The 15082-nt window shown below is 44.1% G+C and overlaps 1 protein-coding gene across 1 annotated transcript in view; it reads left to right on the forward strand.

The window, feature by feature from the left end:
• The window catches only part of LOC311128499 (dymeclin-like), a 157094-nt gene that overhangs the window by 38613 nt on the left and 103399 nt on the right, over nucleotides 1-15082 (forward strand). Inside the window, exon 8 of the mRNA XM_084160676.1 lies at nucleotides 1083-1148. Within this exon, the coding sequence (XP_084016802.1) occupies nucleotides 1083-1148 (66 nt within the window). The remainder of the gene's footprint in view (nucleotides 1-1082; nucleotides 1149-15082) is intronic.

Genomic DNA, 15082 nt, shown 5'->3' on the forward strand with positions numbered 1-15082 from the left:
CCTCTTTCTGTTGAAGTCCACAAAGCATATTGCATGTAACAAACAGTTACATGACCTACAGCATGGTCAAGCAAGTTTCCGACATTTTCGGACCACTAAACAACTATTGATTTAGAACCACAGATAGTTACCGCAAGTTGCAAAGAAAACAGGCGCTGCCTCCACTATTCCAGCACCATTTCAATTTCAACATCATCATATCACCTCTGCTTAGTCTAATACAGTGACAACTAAAAGATACCAAAAACGATTTAGTCCATTCAACTTAAGCTAAATATGATGTGGCTGTCCATGGTTTTGATTTCTGTGTGTGTGTTGAACTTCCATCTTGGATCAGAATCACCGTTATGTTCATTGACCAGTACTGAGAATTAAGTAAAACCGCAAGCCCAAATCCCTATCGCCATCCATGGCTAATTTAGGAAAGGGCCTATTTTAGCTAGCTAGCCACCGGAGGACAACAACACAACGAGATGCAACAATTCAAGTTGTTTCTGTCAATGATAGTCCCCTGTAGCTCAGTTGGTAGAGCATGGCGCTTGCAACGCCAGGGTTGTGGGTTCGTTTGCCATGGGGGGCCAGTATGAAAATGTATGCACTCACTAACTGTAACTCGCTCTGGATAAGAGCGTCTGCTAAATGACTAAAATGTAAATGTATGCTCTCGATGCGATTTGAGAGGAGTGACGCCAAATCCAAACAGGCTTCCCTTCACACTTTTCTTTGGTGCGCCAGGACCATTCACAGTTGAGCTCACTCAGTTTAGCTTAACGCTGATTGGCAATTATTTTATACTTATTTTGTCAAGGGAGGCCAAATGCTCGCTGGCTTCCCTTGCATTCAATGCTACAGGCGGCAACCATGTCATAGACTTTTTGACCAGACAGCATCAGATAGATGGCTTACAGAGACAGAGGTGTGCTGTTTTGCTCGTTCGGATGTGTTCTTCAGTGAGACACATTCAGCCTCTTGCGAATTGAAGGAAGCCTGGCTTCCCTTGGCATCCATGAATACACGCCACTGGCTTGTGTGTTGACTTAGTGTCACTAATTGTCTCGTTGTCTTTGTCTCGTCTCCCCCAGTCTATCCCTGACCAGTCGGTTGGTGAAGACTCTGCTGTATAACTTCATCAGACAGGAGAAATGTCAGTGAGTGTGTGTGTGAACCTTTCCCACAGGAGGGCAGCACTGTGCAGGCAGCTCCAATGGAGGCTGGCTGCTCTGTGCCCATGTATTATTTGTTCTCTCTCTCTCTCTCTCTCCCCTTTCTTCTGGCCTGCTGGGTCACTTTTAGTTTTAGAACACCTACTCATTCAAGGGTTTTTATTTTATTTTTACTATTTTCTACATTGTAGAATAATAGTGAAGACATCAAAACTATGAAATAACACATATGGAATCATGTAGTAACCAAAAAAGTGTTAAACAAATCAAAATATATGTTATATTTGAGATTCTTCAAATAGCCACCCTTTGCCTTGATGACAGCTTTGCACACTCTTTGCATTCTCTCAACCAGCTTCATGAGGTAGTCACCTGGAATGTATTTCAATTAACAGGTGTGCCTTCTTAAAAGTTAATATGTGGAATTTCTTTCCTCCTTTCAGTTGTCTTGTGACATGGTAGGGGGGGGGGGGGTATACAGAAGATAGCCCTGTTTGGTAAAAGACCAAGTCCATATTATGGCAAGAACAGCTCAAATAAGCAAAGAGAAACGACAGTCCATTACTTTAAGACATGGTCAGTCAATACGGAACATTTCAAGAACTTTGAAAGTTTCTTCAAGTGCAGTCGCAAAAAACATCAATACCCAGAGTTACCTCTGCTGCAGAGGATAAGTTCATTAGATTTACCAGCCTCAGAAATTGCAGCCCAAATAAATGCTTCAGAGTTGAAGTCACAGACACATCTCAACATCAGCTGTTCAGAGGGGACTGTGCGAATCAGGCCTTCATGGTTGAATTGATGCAAAGAAACCACTACTAAAGGACACCAATAAGAAGAAGAGACCTGCTTGGGCACGAGCAATGGACATTAGACCAGTGGAAATGTGTCCTTTGGTCTGGAGTCCAAATTGGAGATTTTTGGTTCAAACTGCCGTGTCTTTGTGAGACGCGGTGTGGGTGAACAGATGATCTCCGCATGTGTATTTCCCACTGTGAAGCATGGAGGAGGAGGTGTTATGGTGTGGGGGTGCTTTGCTGGTGACACTGTCTGTGATTTATTTAGAATTCAAGGCACACTTAACCAGCATGGCTACCACAGCATTCTGCTGCGATACGCCATCCCATCTGGTTTGGGCTTAGTGGGACTATCATTTGTTTTTCAACAGGGCTATTTTACCAAGAAGGAGAGTGATGGAGTGCTGCATCAGATGACCTGGCCACCACAATCCCCCGACCTCAAGCCAATTGAGATGGTTTGGGATGAGTCGGATGGCGGAGTGAAGGAAAAGCAGCCAACAAGTGCTCAGCATATGTGGGAACTCCTTCAAGACTGTTGGAAAAGCATTCCAGATGAAGCTGGTTGAGAGAATGCCAAGAGTGTGCAAAGCTGTCATCAAGGCAAAGGGTGGCTATTTGAAGAATCTCGAATATAAAATATATTTTGATTTGTTTAACACTCAAACTTTTATCTGGTACTGTGTGTGTATATATACACACACACACACACACACACACACACACACACACACACACACACAGATATTTGATGGGATGCAATTATAAGTAAGGGTTGATCTGAGAGCGCCAGGAAATGACATCATCTAAAAATAAATGTGTCATCTTATACGTTGCATCGTCTCGTCTGAACAGAAATCGCATAAATCACAGGATTAGTTTACATCCCATCATTTCAACATTTAAAATGTAATTGTACTAATGTAAGCCAAGACTCTCTCAGACATATTAGTAGAGGACAGACAGCGCCGGTATGACTGTACTGAATCTGTGTCTCCGTCATCCAGAGAGCAAGGATGCATTTCACTTTAATGAACAGCTCTGAGACTCTGTCAGACTCTGTGTTGCCTGTTGTACTTCCTGATTTTCCAGGAACAGACCGAGACAGTGATGTCAGACCTCTTGTCTCTCTCTGGGTCAATTTATCATCTTTGGTTGGAATCTGAATTGGCACTTTGTGTTGAAATCATTGATGGCCGAAAATGACACTGCAATGGTATTTTGTAACAATTTCCAATCATAGCCAGTAGTCCCTGATGAATAAGGGGTAATTTGTGCATTGAATAACAACACGCTGTAACTCCCCTACACACTCACTCCCTCTCTATGTGTAAGGTATTGTCCGACTGATCCCCACCATCATTGTCATCATTGTCATTGCTATAGTCTGCCATTCTGAACGCTGCCCACACACACAGGAGACAGGGTTGCTAGGGCAACCAAGACACTCGACAACCCTCTCGTATTTTACTCTCTAGAAGCCTTCTCCCACTGTGATAGAACAATATATCTGTTTTAGAGACCTCTTTGATCGATGGAGATTCATTGATAAAATATATAATTTATTTAATGACTGTGGTATAGCTGCCTTTGTTTTGAATTGGGGTTTTCCTGTTTATAGTTAGTTCGTAGAGTCCTCACTCTCTGTGATACCAGGGCTCTGTCCCAAATGGCACCCTATTCCCTACATAGGTCTGTGGTAAAAAATAGTGCACCATGGGCCCTGGTCAAAAGTAGTGCACTGAATAGGGTGCCATTTGTGACACATCCTGTTTTAATGGGAGGTAGTGAAGTACTATAGCGGAGTAAACAATGGTCCCTTAGAGTCAATGACTGCCTGTTGTGTTTTAACTGTGGGAATCTCTCAGTGCCAGGGATGTGGCTGGTTAGGTCTCTGACACACACACACACACACACACACACACACATAGCTACAGGACCTTCTCTTCCTCTAATGCTGGATGGAGCCTGTGATAAAAAGATAACCAGTCATAATAAATGTTTTGCTGGCCTGGCCAGGAACAGCCAGGGGAAGCCAGAAAGCCTGTCCTGGCCAAATCACAGCCTGGATGTCCAGGGCCCTCTCTGGCTCTCTGTCTTTCTGTTTATTTGGGATGGGGGCTGTGGGTCACGGCCTAGAGCTCAATGCTACTTGGAGAGATAAGAGATGTATCTATAATTTACTGATAGTAAAAATAAATAAAAAATAGATCACATAAAGAGAGACAGGAGAGCATTGCTGAGTGGAAGAAATGGGTTTACTCCAAAGTGCAGAGTGTGTTAGCAAAGTGGATGTTTTTCTTTGTCGCTTTGTTTCCCACTGCTCTGATTCTCCACTTCTGTATTTCCCATAAATTTCCCTCTTCTCTCTTCAGCCCCACTCAGTACACAAGGCCCTTCACAGGCCACTAAAGGCTGCTGGGTAGGGTTCAGCGGGAGGTTAGACGTCTGTTTTACTACTACTGTGATGTGGTTGTCTCACCTAGCTATCTTAAGATAAATGCACTAACTGTATGTCGCTCTGGATAACAGATACTGCTAAATTAATAAAATGTAAAAAATGTGTGTCTATCCATCTGTGCGCCAGAATTAGGGCCTTGAGATTGCTCCATAATATCTCCCATTCTCAGAATGACAGTACGACAGAGGGCTGTGTGCTCATAGATAGGACAGGGCAGCTCCCCTCTATCTATCAGACAGTCCACTCTGTAGTCTGACCTGTACAGATCAGACATGACACATAAGGAAGGCTGTGTGCTCAAAGATAGATTTAGAGACCGAGAAAGAGCCCTGTTCTACCAACCAGACTATACAGGTGTTTGTACTTTATGGTGTTAGTGTCTTCGTTACTTAGTTCCTCTGTCAGCTTTTTATGCTTCGTCATACACATCCTCCTCTCCCATTCTACCGTAGAATGGCGTCATTCTACAATGGCAGCTAGCTACTGTCTGTCTGCATGCCAAGGCTACAGCTAACTACAGTCTACAATGCACCCTGATTGTAAATCAAACTTTAGTACCCTACTCACACTAATGTCTTTATATAGGACAACGAGCCTGTTCTGTCCAACAGCCAAGCCGAAGAATGATTGGTATTTGTATAACAGTGTGCAGCATAAAGTCCCCTGGACAATCACAGAGGATGTGGAGGTGGTAACACTAACGGGACTGGGCTGGCTCACCCCCCCTAGAGACGATGCCCGAGGGGAAATCTATTTGGCATAATAAAACAATTTCCATCAAAATCCATCTGTTTAAGCTAGACTTCCAGGTCCCAGATTCAAATGTCTAAAATACGAGTGCGTCGGTCCGCGGACCCCAAACCGATCCAAATGTAGCATGCATTGGTCAGAAAATTTATAAAAATGTTATGAATCGCCGGTTCACTTTTTTTTGTTGTTGCTCATATTACATTCTTTCTACCTTCCGAAAATACCTAATATTTTGTGACAACTGATGCATCCTCTCCTTCAGTTTTGAGCTGCATATATTTGTCTTCAGAGTCATATATCTATAAGTAATTTTACATGTTGAACAGGCAATATCAGTAGCCTAGTCAAACTGCGCACTGTGCCCATCTTCGCACGCTGACCACCGTGATGTAGGTGGCAGTTTCCTGATCTTGCATAGCTGCGCGGCACCTTCAGCATTCAAATGCTAAAATGGCTTGCATGATATTAGGCTTTATTAGTTGAGAGACTAGCTAGGTTATTATCTATGCACTGTTGAAAAATGTATTTTACCTGAATAAAAGAAAGCTACTGGAGACAATGCTCATCTGACTATACCTTCTGAACGGGGCTTACAATAGATAGTTCAAGTAATGTTGATAATTTCATAACGAGGACATCTATCACTTTTTTGCGAGGATCACTGCATGGCCGAAGCGTGAGGAGAAAAGATCACTCCGTGAAATCCAAAGTTGTGCTATACTGTACACAGTGTACAAAACATTAAGAACACCTGCTCTTTCCATGAGGCTGACCAGGTGAAAGCTATGATCCCTTATTGATGTCACTGGATACATCCACTTAAATCAGTGTAGATGAAGGAGAGGAGACAGGTTAAAATAAGGATTTTTAAGGTTTGAGACAATTGAGACATGGATTGCGTATGTGTGTCATTCAGATGGTGAATGGTCAAGACAAAATATTTAAGTGCCTTTGAACGGGGTATGGTAGTAGGTGCCAGGCACACTGGTTTGACCGATTCAAGACCGGAGCAAATCTAGTCCTAGTCTAGACCAAGACCGGAGGGGGGAGGGGGGCAAGACCAAGTCTAGACCGAGACTGGGAGGGGGAAAAGGGGTCCGTGACCGAGTCAAGACCAGGGCCAGAAAAATGTGAGTCCAATTCAAGACCATGATTGCAATTTTGTCAAATCACCACCATAACAAGAGTTCAAAATGTCCATTATTTATGTGTTCATATTTGAGAACAACATATGGATTCTTTAAATAGTGAAAAAAAGCATGCTGTGGGAAAATAGAGCCACTCTACAAATAATTACTAACCCAAACACAGTGGGGAACAATGGGCCTTGTACCCCTTCAGAAAAATAATGATTATAATGATAATTATACAATTATTTTCAATAATGTTCTGATTTAATCTTTTCAGTTTTTGATGGAAAGGAAAGGGTTAACACTGAAGAGAGAAATAGATCAAATCAGGTTGTTTCTTTGCTGGTCCCTGGGGAGACAAATCTAGCTAGCTAAGTCAGCCATTGGCTAGGCCATCAGAAGCTAGATAAAGGCATCTGCCATTCAACTGTATTACGGCCAAATTTTGGAATGACCGTGGAATCAACCAATTACAGTTTGACTTAATGTGTGGGACTGTTTTTACAAAAACGTATAGAAACTTCTGCCTTCTTGAATGCGAACAGGTCACTGCGCAATAGCGAGCAGTAGTTTTCTAGATAGTTAGCTAGATAGCTTTTGTTGTCGGCTAGTTTTCAGCGGCTGCAGCAGGTGTTATCAAAAAGGATGTTGTTGCTAATTTGTTAGCTTCTCCCTTTTCAAGAATAACTTTCAGCAAGAAGTTACATTTCGAATTATCATTATCTGGTGAGTGGAACTGTGTTTTTATTGCAGCTCGCTTGCTGTTGTTAGCCATCTCTTGTTAGCCATCTTGTTTTAATTTAAAGTGGAACTGACAGTGGAACCCCCAGGAAGAATGACACTTAAAAAAAAAAAAAAATACATCTGAAAAGTGACCCCTGAGAAATGGTATTTTTCATGAATTCTTAGAATGACCCGGGGGAAGACTTGCGGGGAAGTTGCATGGGGAGAGGAGAAGAGAAGAATGTGCCTATTTGAAAGCTAGAAAACAATGTGTAGCTGGCGACACGTTTCATTTAAAAAAAGTAGCTTTCATGCTGGAAAATGTTGGAGACCCCTGGTTTAGTTAGTATTGGCATGTTGTGCTTTCCTGCCACCCCTGTACCTCCTGCTCTTCATGGTGCCACACACACACACCACACACACACACACACACCAGACGCACACCACGCACACGCCACACCACACACACAGAGTCCTCCTGCTCCATGGGAAAGCTAGGCCTATGTGATTGTAGCGGAGGAGCAGGAAGGAAATACTTTCAGGGAACAGGAAGAGGCCAGTTGGAAACGCTCCTCATCAGACGAGATGGGACCGCTACTCAGCGCTCTCTCAGTGGAGGACTGGAGAATTCTTCCTACTCCCAAATGCACTTTGTGAAGATGAAAGATCCCATTTCATAATGAAAGGAAGACACAGCAAACCGTGAGAAGCAAAATCAAGCAAAGGGAAATGAAATAAATGTAGTGCTTATAACGTTGTTGTGATCATAAGGACGCAACAATGGTCTTATTTATCTCTAGACCTACCAGGACACAGGGCCCTGTTGGAGAGCATGACCGAGAGCTAGAGTGATAGGAGAAGAGGGGGATGAAACCAACTAGAGGGAAATATATTAAAGAAAGAGATGAGATACAACCATGGTCAATCATAGAAGAGAAAGAGGGTGAGCGGCCGTGTCATGGCCAAAGTGAGACTGAGGGAGAGAAAGGGAGTGAGAGGCTGTCTGAATAGGGGGAAAAAGAAGAGCCCATTGTCAAACAAAACAAGATAAAGAGAGCCCTTGACCAGAGAGAGAGGGAGAGTCTGTGTGTGTGTCTGAATGGAACGGCGGTCATCGGTTTCCCACAGATAAGTGCTCTTTGTTGGTGGCAGACGCCTATCAGCGGGCCATCAGCAGCCGGCTTGTCTCTGTCTGTGTCTCTGACGTGTGTGTGTGTTTCTGTGTGTAGCGAGCTACTGCCTGACTGTGTGATCAGAGGTCTGAGTTATGCCCTGACCTCTCTGTAATCCCCAAGAGCCTCAGTGTCTGCTACTGCCTCATCTCCCCCCCCCCCCCCCACACACACATAGACAGACGCCATATCGGATGTTGGCTTACTAGTCACGTCCACAACTGGGACAGATCGTCCCCTCACTGGATGAGCACAGACTAGAGACTGCCTGGGGTTTCCATACTGGAACAAAGTGTGTAATGTGGCAGAAACAGCCAACATGCCTGGGCAGACAGACAGACGGGTTTGGTCAAGGCTCTCTATCGAATCGTTGTGATCACACGTGTGACTCGGCGACGTGGTGAATCTGAATGAATGGGAGGGAACTGTGGAATCCTGACTGTCACTATGCACCCTTCGTCTCTGGTCTCTAGATGGGATGGGGCCTGGATGGATGGACAGACACTCACTGCTTTATTTCTGTTTGATGCATTGTTTCCTCTCTTCAAGGCAGGGCCTCACAATTTCCCCTCTACTGATTCTCTCCCAGTCCCAGCATGATAATATGATCCTGTTTCACATGGCACCACAGAACAGAGTACGTGTGGAGTCTTACTCATAGCCCTGTGTCTATGTGATCTTTAGTGGGGTATTCCCGGGAAGTCTGTCAGCCATCCAACCAGTCAGTCAGTCAATCACTTAGCCTGCTACAGCCAGTCAGTCAGGCTGTGTCTGTAGGCAGGGCGGTAGCCAACATATTCGTCTCCATTCATCTATTCATCAAACCAGTTTTATATCAGCCCTCTTATTTGTCTCTATGGAGAGGAAAGAGAGCTTTGAAGCCACCCAACCAACTGGATTGTAATTTCCCTTTTACTGTACTGTCATTATCATTATGCTCTAACGCTCTGGGCAAAATTACAATCTAAGGTGATTCCAGACAGACATATGGCTTAGTTTCCAGTGAAAACCGTTGCAAACTCTTACAAACAGCAGTTGGAAAACAGTTAGGCTAAATCTATGCACAGTAACATACAATGGCATTGATACCATTGAGTCGTCGTCATCACTTGTGGCAGGCAGTAGCCTTTGTAATTTGTTAAACATGCCGTCCTGTATGCTTTCTGTTGTAGTTCATCTGTACCCAAACGTATGTCTCCCCACATACCAGTGGTAGCAGTTGCTCCAGTTCTTTTGTGTTTGAGTTACTACCAGTGGTGCCAGTAGGGCTTTGTAATCTGTTGAGCATAACATGCCTCCTGTACAGTATGTTTCCTGTCCAGTATCCCAAAAGCTACCACCCCCCCACACACAAACACACACACACACCCACCCACACCCCTCGGCCCACCCCGTCCTGGCAGCCTGCCTGGGTCTTCCCAAAACAGACCATGGCTCCGATAAAGCGGTGCTCGAGTATACCACAATTTCTCAAGATAGTTTTTCTGGCTGTCTTTTGCATTTGCTGTGGGGATTAGCACCCTGTCTACAGTAGGCATGGGTCTGTCTGCCCCGACCCATCCCCACTCCCTTTGCTAGTCCCTGTCTGGGCCTGCTGTCTGTCTATCTGCCTCTCTTTCTCTCTTTCGCCCTGGCCCCTGCTTCCTCGCCCAGCTCCTGCCTCCTGGACAGGGGACCATAACTTGGCCTGGATTAGTCAGTTTAAGTGCCCGGAGTACTACCAGATGGGGCATGCTCTGGGCTGGAGTATGGGGGGCTGGAAAGGGAGTGGACGTTATTAAGACATCAACATGGAGGATACAGCATGTCAGGATTAGGACCAGGAGTTATGTGGAAACTCATGTTCAGATCACATTGTCAGGAGAAAAACTCCTGGCCCTAGTTGTGAGGTGTGTACTGGTATGTTTGTTTGGTGTGTGTGTGTGTGTGTGTAGGCAGGTAGATAATCAGACTGATTATCTGTGTTATGGCAGATAATAATGTATCAAGGATTAACTTAACTTCACATGGTTTCCTCAAACAAATGGTCTGAAAAAGCAAAACTGAAAGGAAGAAGAAAGCTTTTAAAGGCATTCAGCTTTTAGCCTGGTTATTAGTGAAGTTTAGTGGTGTCTGGCCTGCCAGCTCAGTGTTGCCCTGAGGAAGTGGAGCAGAGCATAATCATGGAGGGAGAAGGGCATGTCTATCTGTCTGTCTGGTTGTGTCCAAAATGGCAACCTGCTCCCTACATAGTGCACTAATTTTGACCAGAGCCATATGGGCCTATGTAGTCCACTACATAGTGAATAGGGTGCCATTTGGGATACACCCTGTCTGGGTGTCTGGCCCCACATTGACGTGTGTGTGTGTGTGTGTGTGTGTGTGTGTGTGTCTGGGTGCCAGTTTTGCTTCACGTCAATCCGACCAGCGCGGGGACCATGGTGTCCAACTTCCTGTACAGAACAAAGCAGCTGACAATGTAGAGACACCAGAAGTGGTGCTTTGTGTGTGAGTGTGCATGTCCGTGCGCATACAATTAAACTTAGCAAAAATATAAATGCAACATGCAACAATTTCAAAGTTTTACTGAGTTAAAGTTCATATAAGGAAATCAGTCAATTGAAATAAATTCATTAGGCCCTAATCTATGGATTTCATATTACTGGGAATACAAAAGATGCATCTGTTGGTCACAGATACCTTAAAAATGAAAAGTAGGGGTGTGGATCAGAAAACCAGTCAGTATTTGGTGTGACCACCATTTGCCTCATGCAGCGCGACATCTCCTTCGCATAGAGTTGATCAGGCTTGATTGTGGCCTGTGGAATGTTGTCCCACTCTTCAATGGCTGTGCGAAGTTGCTGGATATTAGCGGGAACTGGAACACGCTGTCGTACACGTCCATCCAGAGCATCCTAAACATGCTCAATCAGTGACATGTCTGGTGAGTAGGCAGGCCATGGAAGAACTGGGACATTTTCAGCTTCCAGGAATTGTGTACAGATCCTTGCGACATGGGGCCGTGCATTATGCTGAAACATGACGTGATGGCGGCGGATGAATGGGACGACAATGGGCTTCAGGATCTCGTCATGGTATCTCTGTGCATTCAAATTGCCATCAATAAAATGCAATTGTGTTTGTTGTCCGTAGCTTATGCCTGACCATACCATAACCCAAACAGAAGCCCAAAAATATATAATACAGTGCATTCGGAAAGCATTCAGACCCCTTTACTTTTTCCAAATTTTGTCACGTTACAGCCTTATTTGAAAATTGATTGAATAACTTTTTTTCCTCACCAATCTACACACAATACCCCATAATGACAAAGCGAAAACAGGTGTTTATAAATGTTTGCAAATTTATTAAAAAGAAAAACATATTTACATAAGTATTCAGACCCTTTGCTATAAGACTCGAGATTTGAGCTCAAGTGCATCCTGTTTACTATGATTATCCTTGATGTTTTTACAACTTGATTAGAGTCCACCTGTGGTAAATTCAATTGATTGGACAAGATTTGGAAAGGCACACACCTGTCTATATAAGGTCCCACAGTTGACAGTGCATGTCAGAGAAAAAACCAAGCCATGAGGTGGAAGGAATTGTCCGTAGAGCTCAGAGACCAGATTATGTCGAGGCACAGATCTAGGGAGGGGTACCAATTCTGCAGCATTGAAGGTCCCCAAGAACACAGTGGCCTCCATCATTCTTAAATTGAAGAAGTTTGGAACCACCAAGACTCTTTCTAGAGCTGGCCGCCCGGCCAAACTGAGCAATCGGGGAGAAGGGCCTTGGTCAGGGAGGTGACCAAGAACCCGATGGTCACTCTGACAGAGCTCCAGAGTTCCTCTGTGGAGATGGGTGAACCTTCCAGAAGGACAACCATCTCTGCAGCACTTCACCAATCAGGCTTTTATGGTAGAGTGGCAGACGTTAGCCATTCCTCAGTAAAAGGCACATGACAGCCCGCTTGGAGTTTGCCAAAAGGCACCTAAAGGACTCTCAGACCATGAGAAGCAAGATTCTCTGGTCTGATGAAACCAAGATTGAACTCTTTGGCCTGAATGCCAAGCGTCATGTCTGGAGGAAACCTGGTACCATCCCTACGGTCAAGCATGGTGGTGGCAGCATCATGCTGTGGGGTTGTTTTTTAGCAACAGGGACTGGAAGACTAGTCATGATCAAGGGAAAGATGAACGGAGCAAAGTACAGAGAGATCCTTGATGAAAACCTGCTCCAGAGCACTCAGGACCTCAGACTGCGGTGTGAAGGTTCACCTTCCAACAGGACAATGACCCTAAGCAAACAGCCAAGACAACGCAGGAGTGGCTTCGGGTAAAGTCTCCTTGAGTGGCCCAGCAAGAGTCTGGATTTGAACCTGATCAAGCATATCTGGAGAGACCTGAAAATAGTTGTGCGCGGACACTCCCCATCCAACCTGACAGAGCTTGAGAGGATCTGCAGAGTAGAATGGGAGAAATTCCCCAAATACAGGTGTGGCAAGCTTGTAGCGTCGTACCCAAGAAGATTTGAGGCTGTAATCGCTGCCAAAGGTGCTTCAACAAAGTACTGCATAATGGGTCTGAATACTTATGTAAATGTAATATTTCTAAAAACTAGTTTTTGCTTTGTCATTATGGGTTATTGTGTGTAGATTGATGTGGGGAAAAAACAATTTGTTCCATTTTAGAATAAGGCTGTAACGTAACAAAATGTGGAAAAAGTCAAGGGGTCTGAATACTTTCCAAATGCAGTGCCTTCGCAAAGTAGTCATAGCCCTTGACTTATTCCACTTTTTGTTACATTACAGCCTGAATTCAAAATGGATTAAGTCGATTTTTTTTCTCACCCTCAAAGGGATATTCAATGTCTGCTTTTTTAGTTTTACCCATCTACCAATAATTGCCCTTCTTTACAAATCATTAGACAACCTCCCTGGTCTTTCTGGTTGAATCTGTGTTTGAAATTCAGTGCTCGACTAGGGGACCTTACAGATAATTGTATGTGTGGGGTACAGAGATGAGGTAGTCATTAAAATATCATGTTAAACACTATTAGTGAGTGAGTCCATGCAACTTATTATTTGAGTTTTTAAGCAAAGTTTTACTCCTGAATTCATTTAGGCTTGCCATAACAAAGGGGTTGACGTTTCAGCTTTTTATTTTTAAATAATTTGTAAAAATGTCAAAACACATTGTGTAGGCCAGTGACAAAACATATCAATTGAAATTCAGGCTGTAACAGAACAACATGTGGAAAAAGTCAAGGGGTGGTGTGAATACTTTCTGAAGGCATTGTATAGATGTATATACAGTCGTGGTCAAAAGGTTTGAGATTGACACAAGTATTGGTCTTCACAATGTTTGCTGCTTCAGTGTTTTTAGATATTTTTGTCAGATGTTACTATGGTATACTGAAGTATAATTACAAGCATTCCATAAGTGTCAAAGGATTTTATTGACAATTACATTAAGTTTATGCGAAGAGTCAATATTTGCAGTGTTGACCCTTCTTTTTCAAGACCTCTGCAATCCGCTCTGGCATGCTGTCAATTAACTTATTGGACACATCCTGACTGATGGCAGCCCATTCTTGCATAATCAATGCTTGGAGTTTGGCAGAATTTGTGGGTTTTTGTTTGTCCACCCACCTCTTGAGGATTGACCACAAGTTCTCAATGGGATTAAGGTCTGGGGAGTTTCCTGGCCATGGACCCAAAATGTCGATGTTTTGTTCCCCGAGCCACTTAGTTATCACTTTTGCCTTATGGCAAGGTGCTCCATCATGCTGGAAAAGGCATTGTTCGTCACCAAACTGTTCTTGGATGGTTGGGAGAAGTTGCTCTCGGAGGATGTGTTGGTACCATTCTTTATTCATGGCTGTGTTCTTAGGTAAAATTGTGAGTGAGCCCACTCCCTTGGCTGAGAAGCAACCCCACACATGAATGGTCTCAGGATGCTTTACTGTTGGCATGACACAGGACTGATGGTAGCGCTCACCTTGTCTTCTCCGGACAAGCTTTTTTCCGGATGCCCCAAACAATCGGAAAGGGGATTCATCAGAGAAAATGACTTTACCCCAGTCCTCAGCAGTCCAATCCCTGTACCTTTTGCAGAATATCAGTCTGTCCCTGATGTTTTTCCTGGAGAGAAGTGGCTTCCTCGCTGCCCTTCTTGACACCAGGTCATCTTCCAAAAGTCTTCGCCTCACTGTGCGTGCAGATGCACTCACCTGCCTGCTGCCGTTCCTGAGCAAGCTCTGCACTGGTGGTGCCCCGATCCCGCAGCTGAATCAACTTTAGGAAACGGTCCTGGCGCTTGCTGGACTTTCTTGGGCGCCCTTAAGCCTTCACAACAATTGAACCTCTCTCCTTGAAGTTCTTGATGATCCGATAAATGGTTGATTTAGGTGCAATCGTACTAGCAGCAATATCCTTGCCTGTGAAGCCCTTTTTGTGCAAAGCAATGATGACGGCACGTGTTTCCTTTCAGGTAACCATTGTTAACAGAGGAAGAACAATGATTTCAAGCACCATCCTCCTTTTAAAGCTTCCAGTCTGTTATTCTAACTCAATCAGCATGACAGAGTGATCTCCAGCCTTGTCCTCGTCAACACTCTCACCTGTGTTAACGAGAGAATCACTGACATGATGTCAGCTGGTCCTTTTGTGGCAGGGCTGAAATGCAGTGGAAATGTTTTTTGGGGATTAAGTTCATTTTCATGGCAAAGAGGGACTTTGCAATCATTTACAATTTGTCTGATCACTCTTCATAACATTCTGGAGTATATGCAAATTGCTATCATAACTGAGGCAGCAGACTTTGTGAAAATTAATATTTGTGTAATTCTCAACTTTTGACCACGACTGTACAGTACCAGTCAAAGGTTTGGACACACATGT

Source organism: Coregonus lavaretus (assembly GCF_964263955.1).
Source record: "Coregonus lavaretus genome assembly, chromosome: 4".
Lineage (NCBI taxonomy): Eukaryota > Metazoa > Chordata > Actinopteri > Salmoniformes > Salmonidae > Coregonus > Coregonus lavaretus.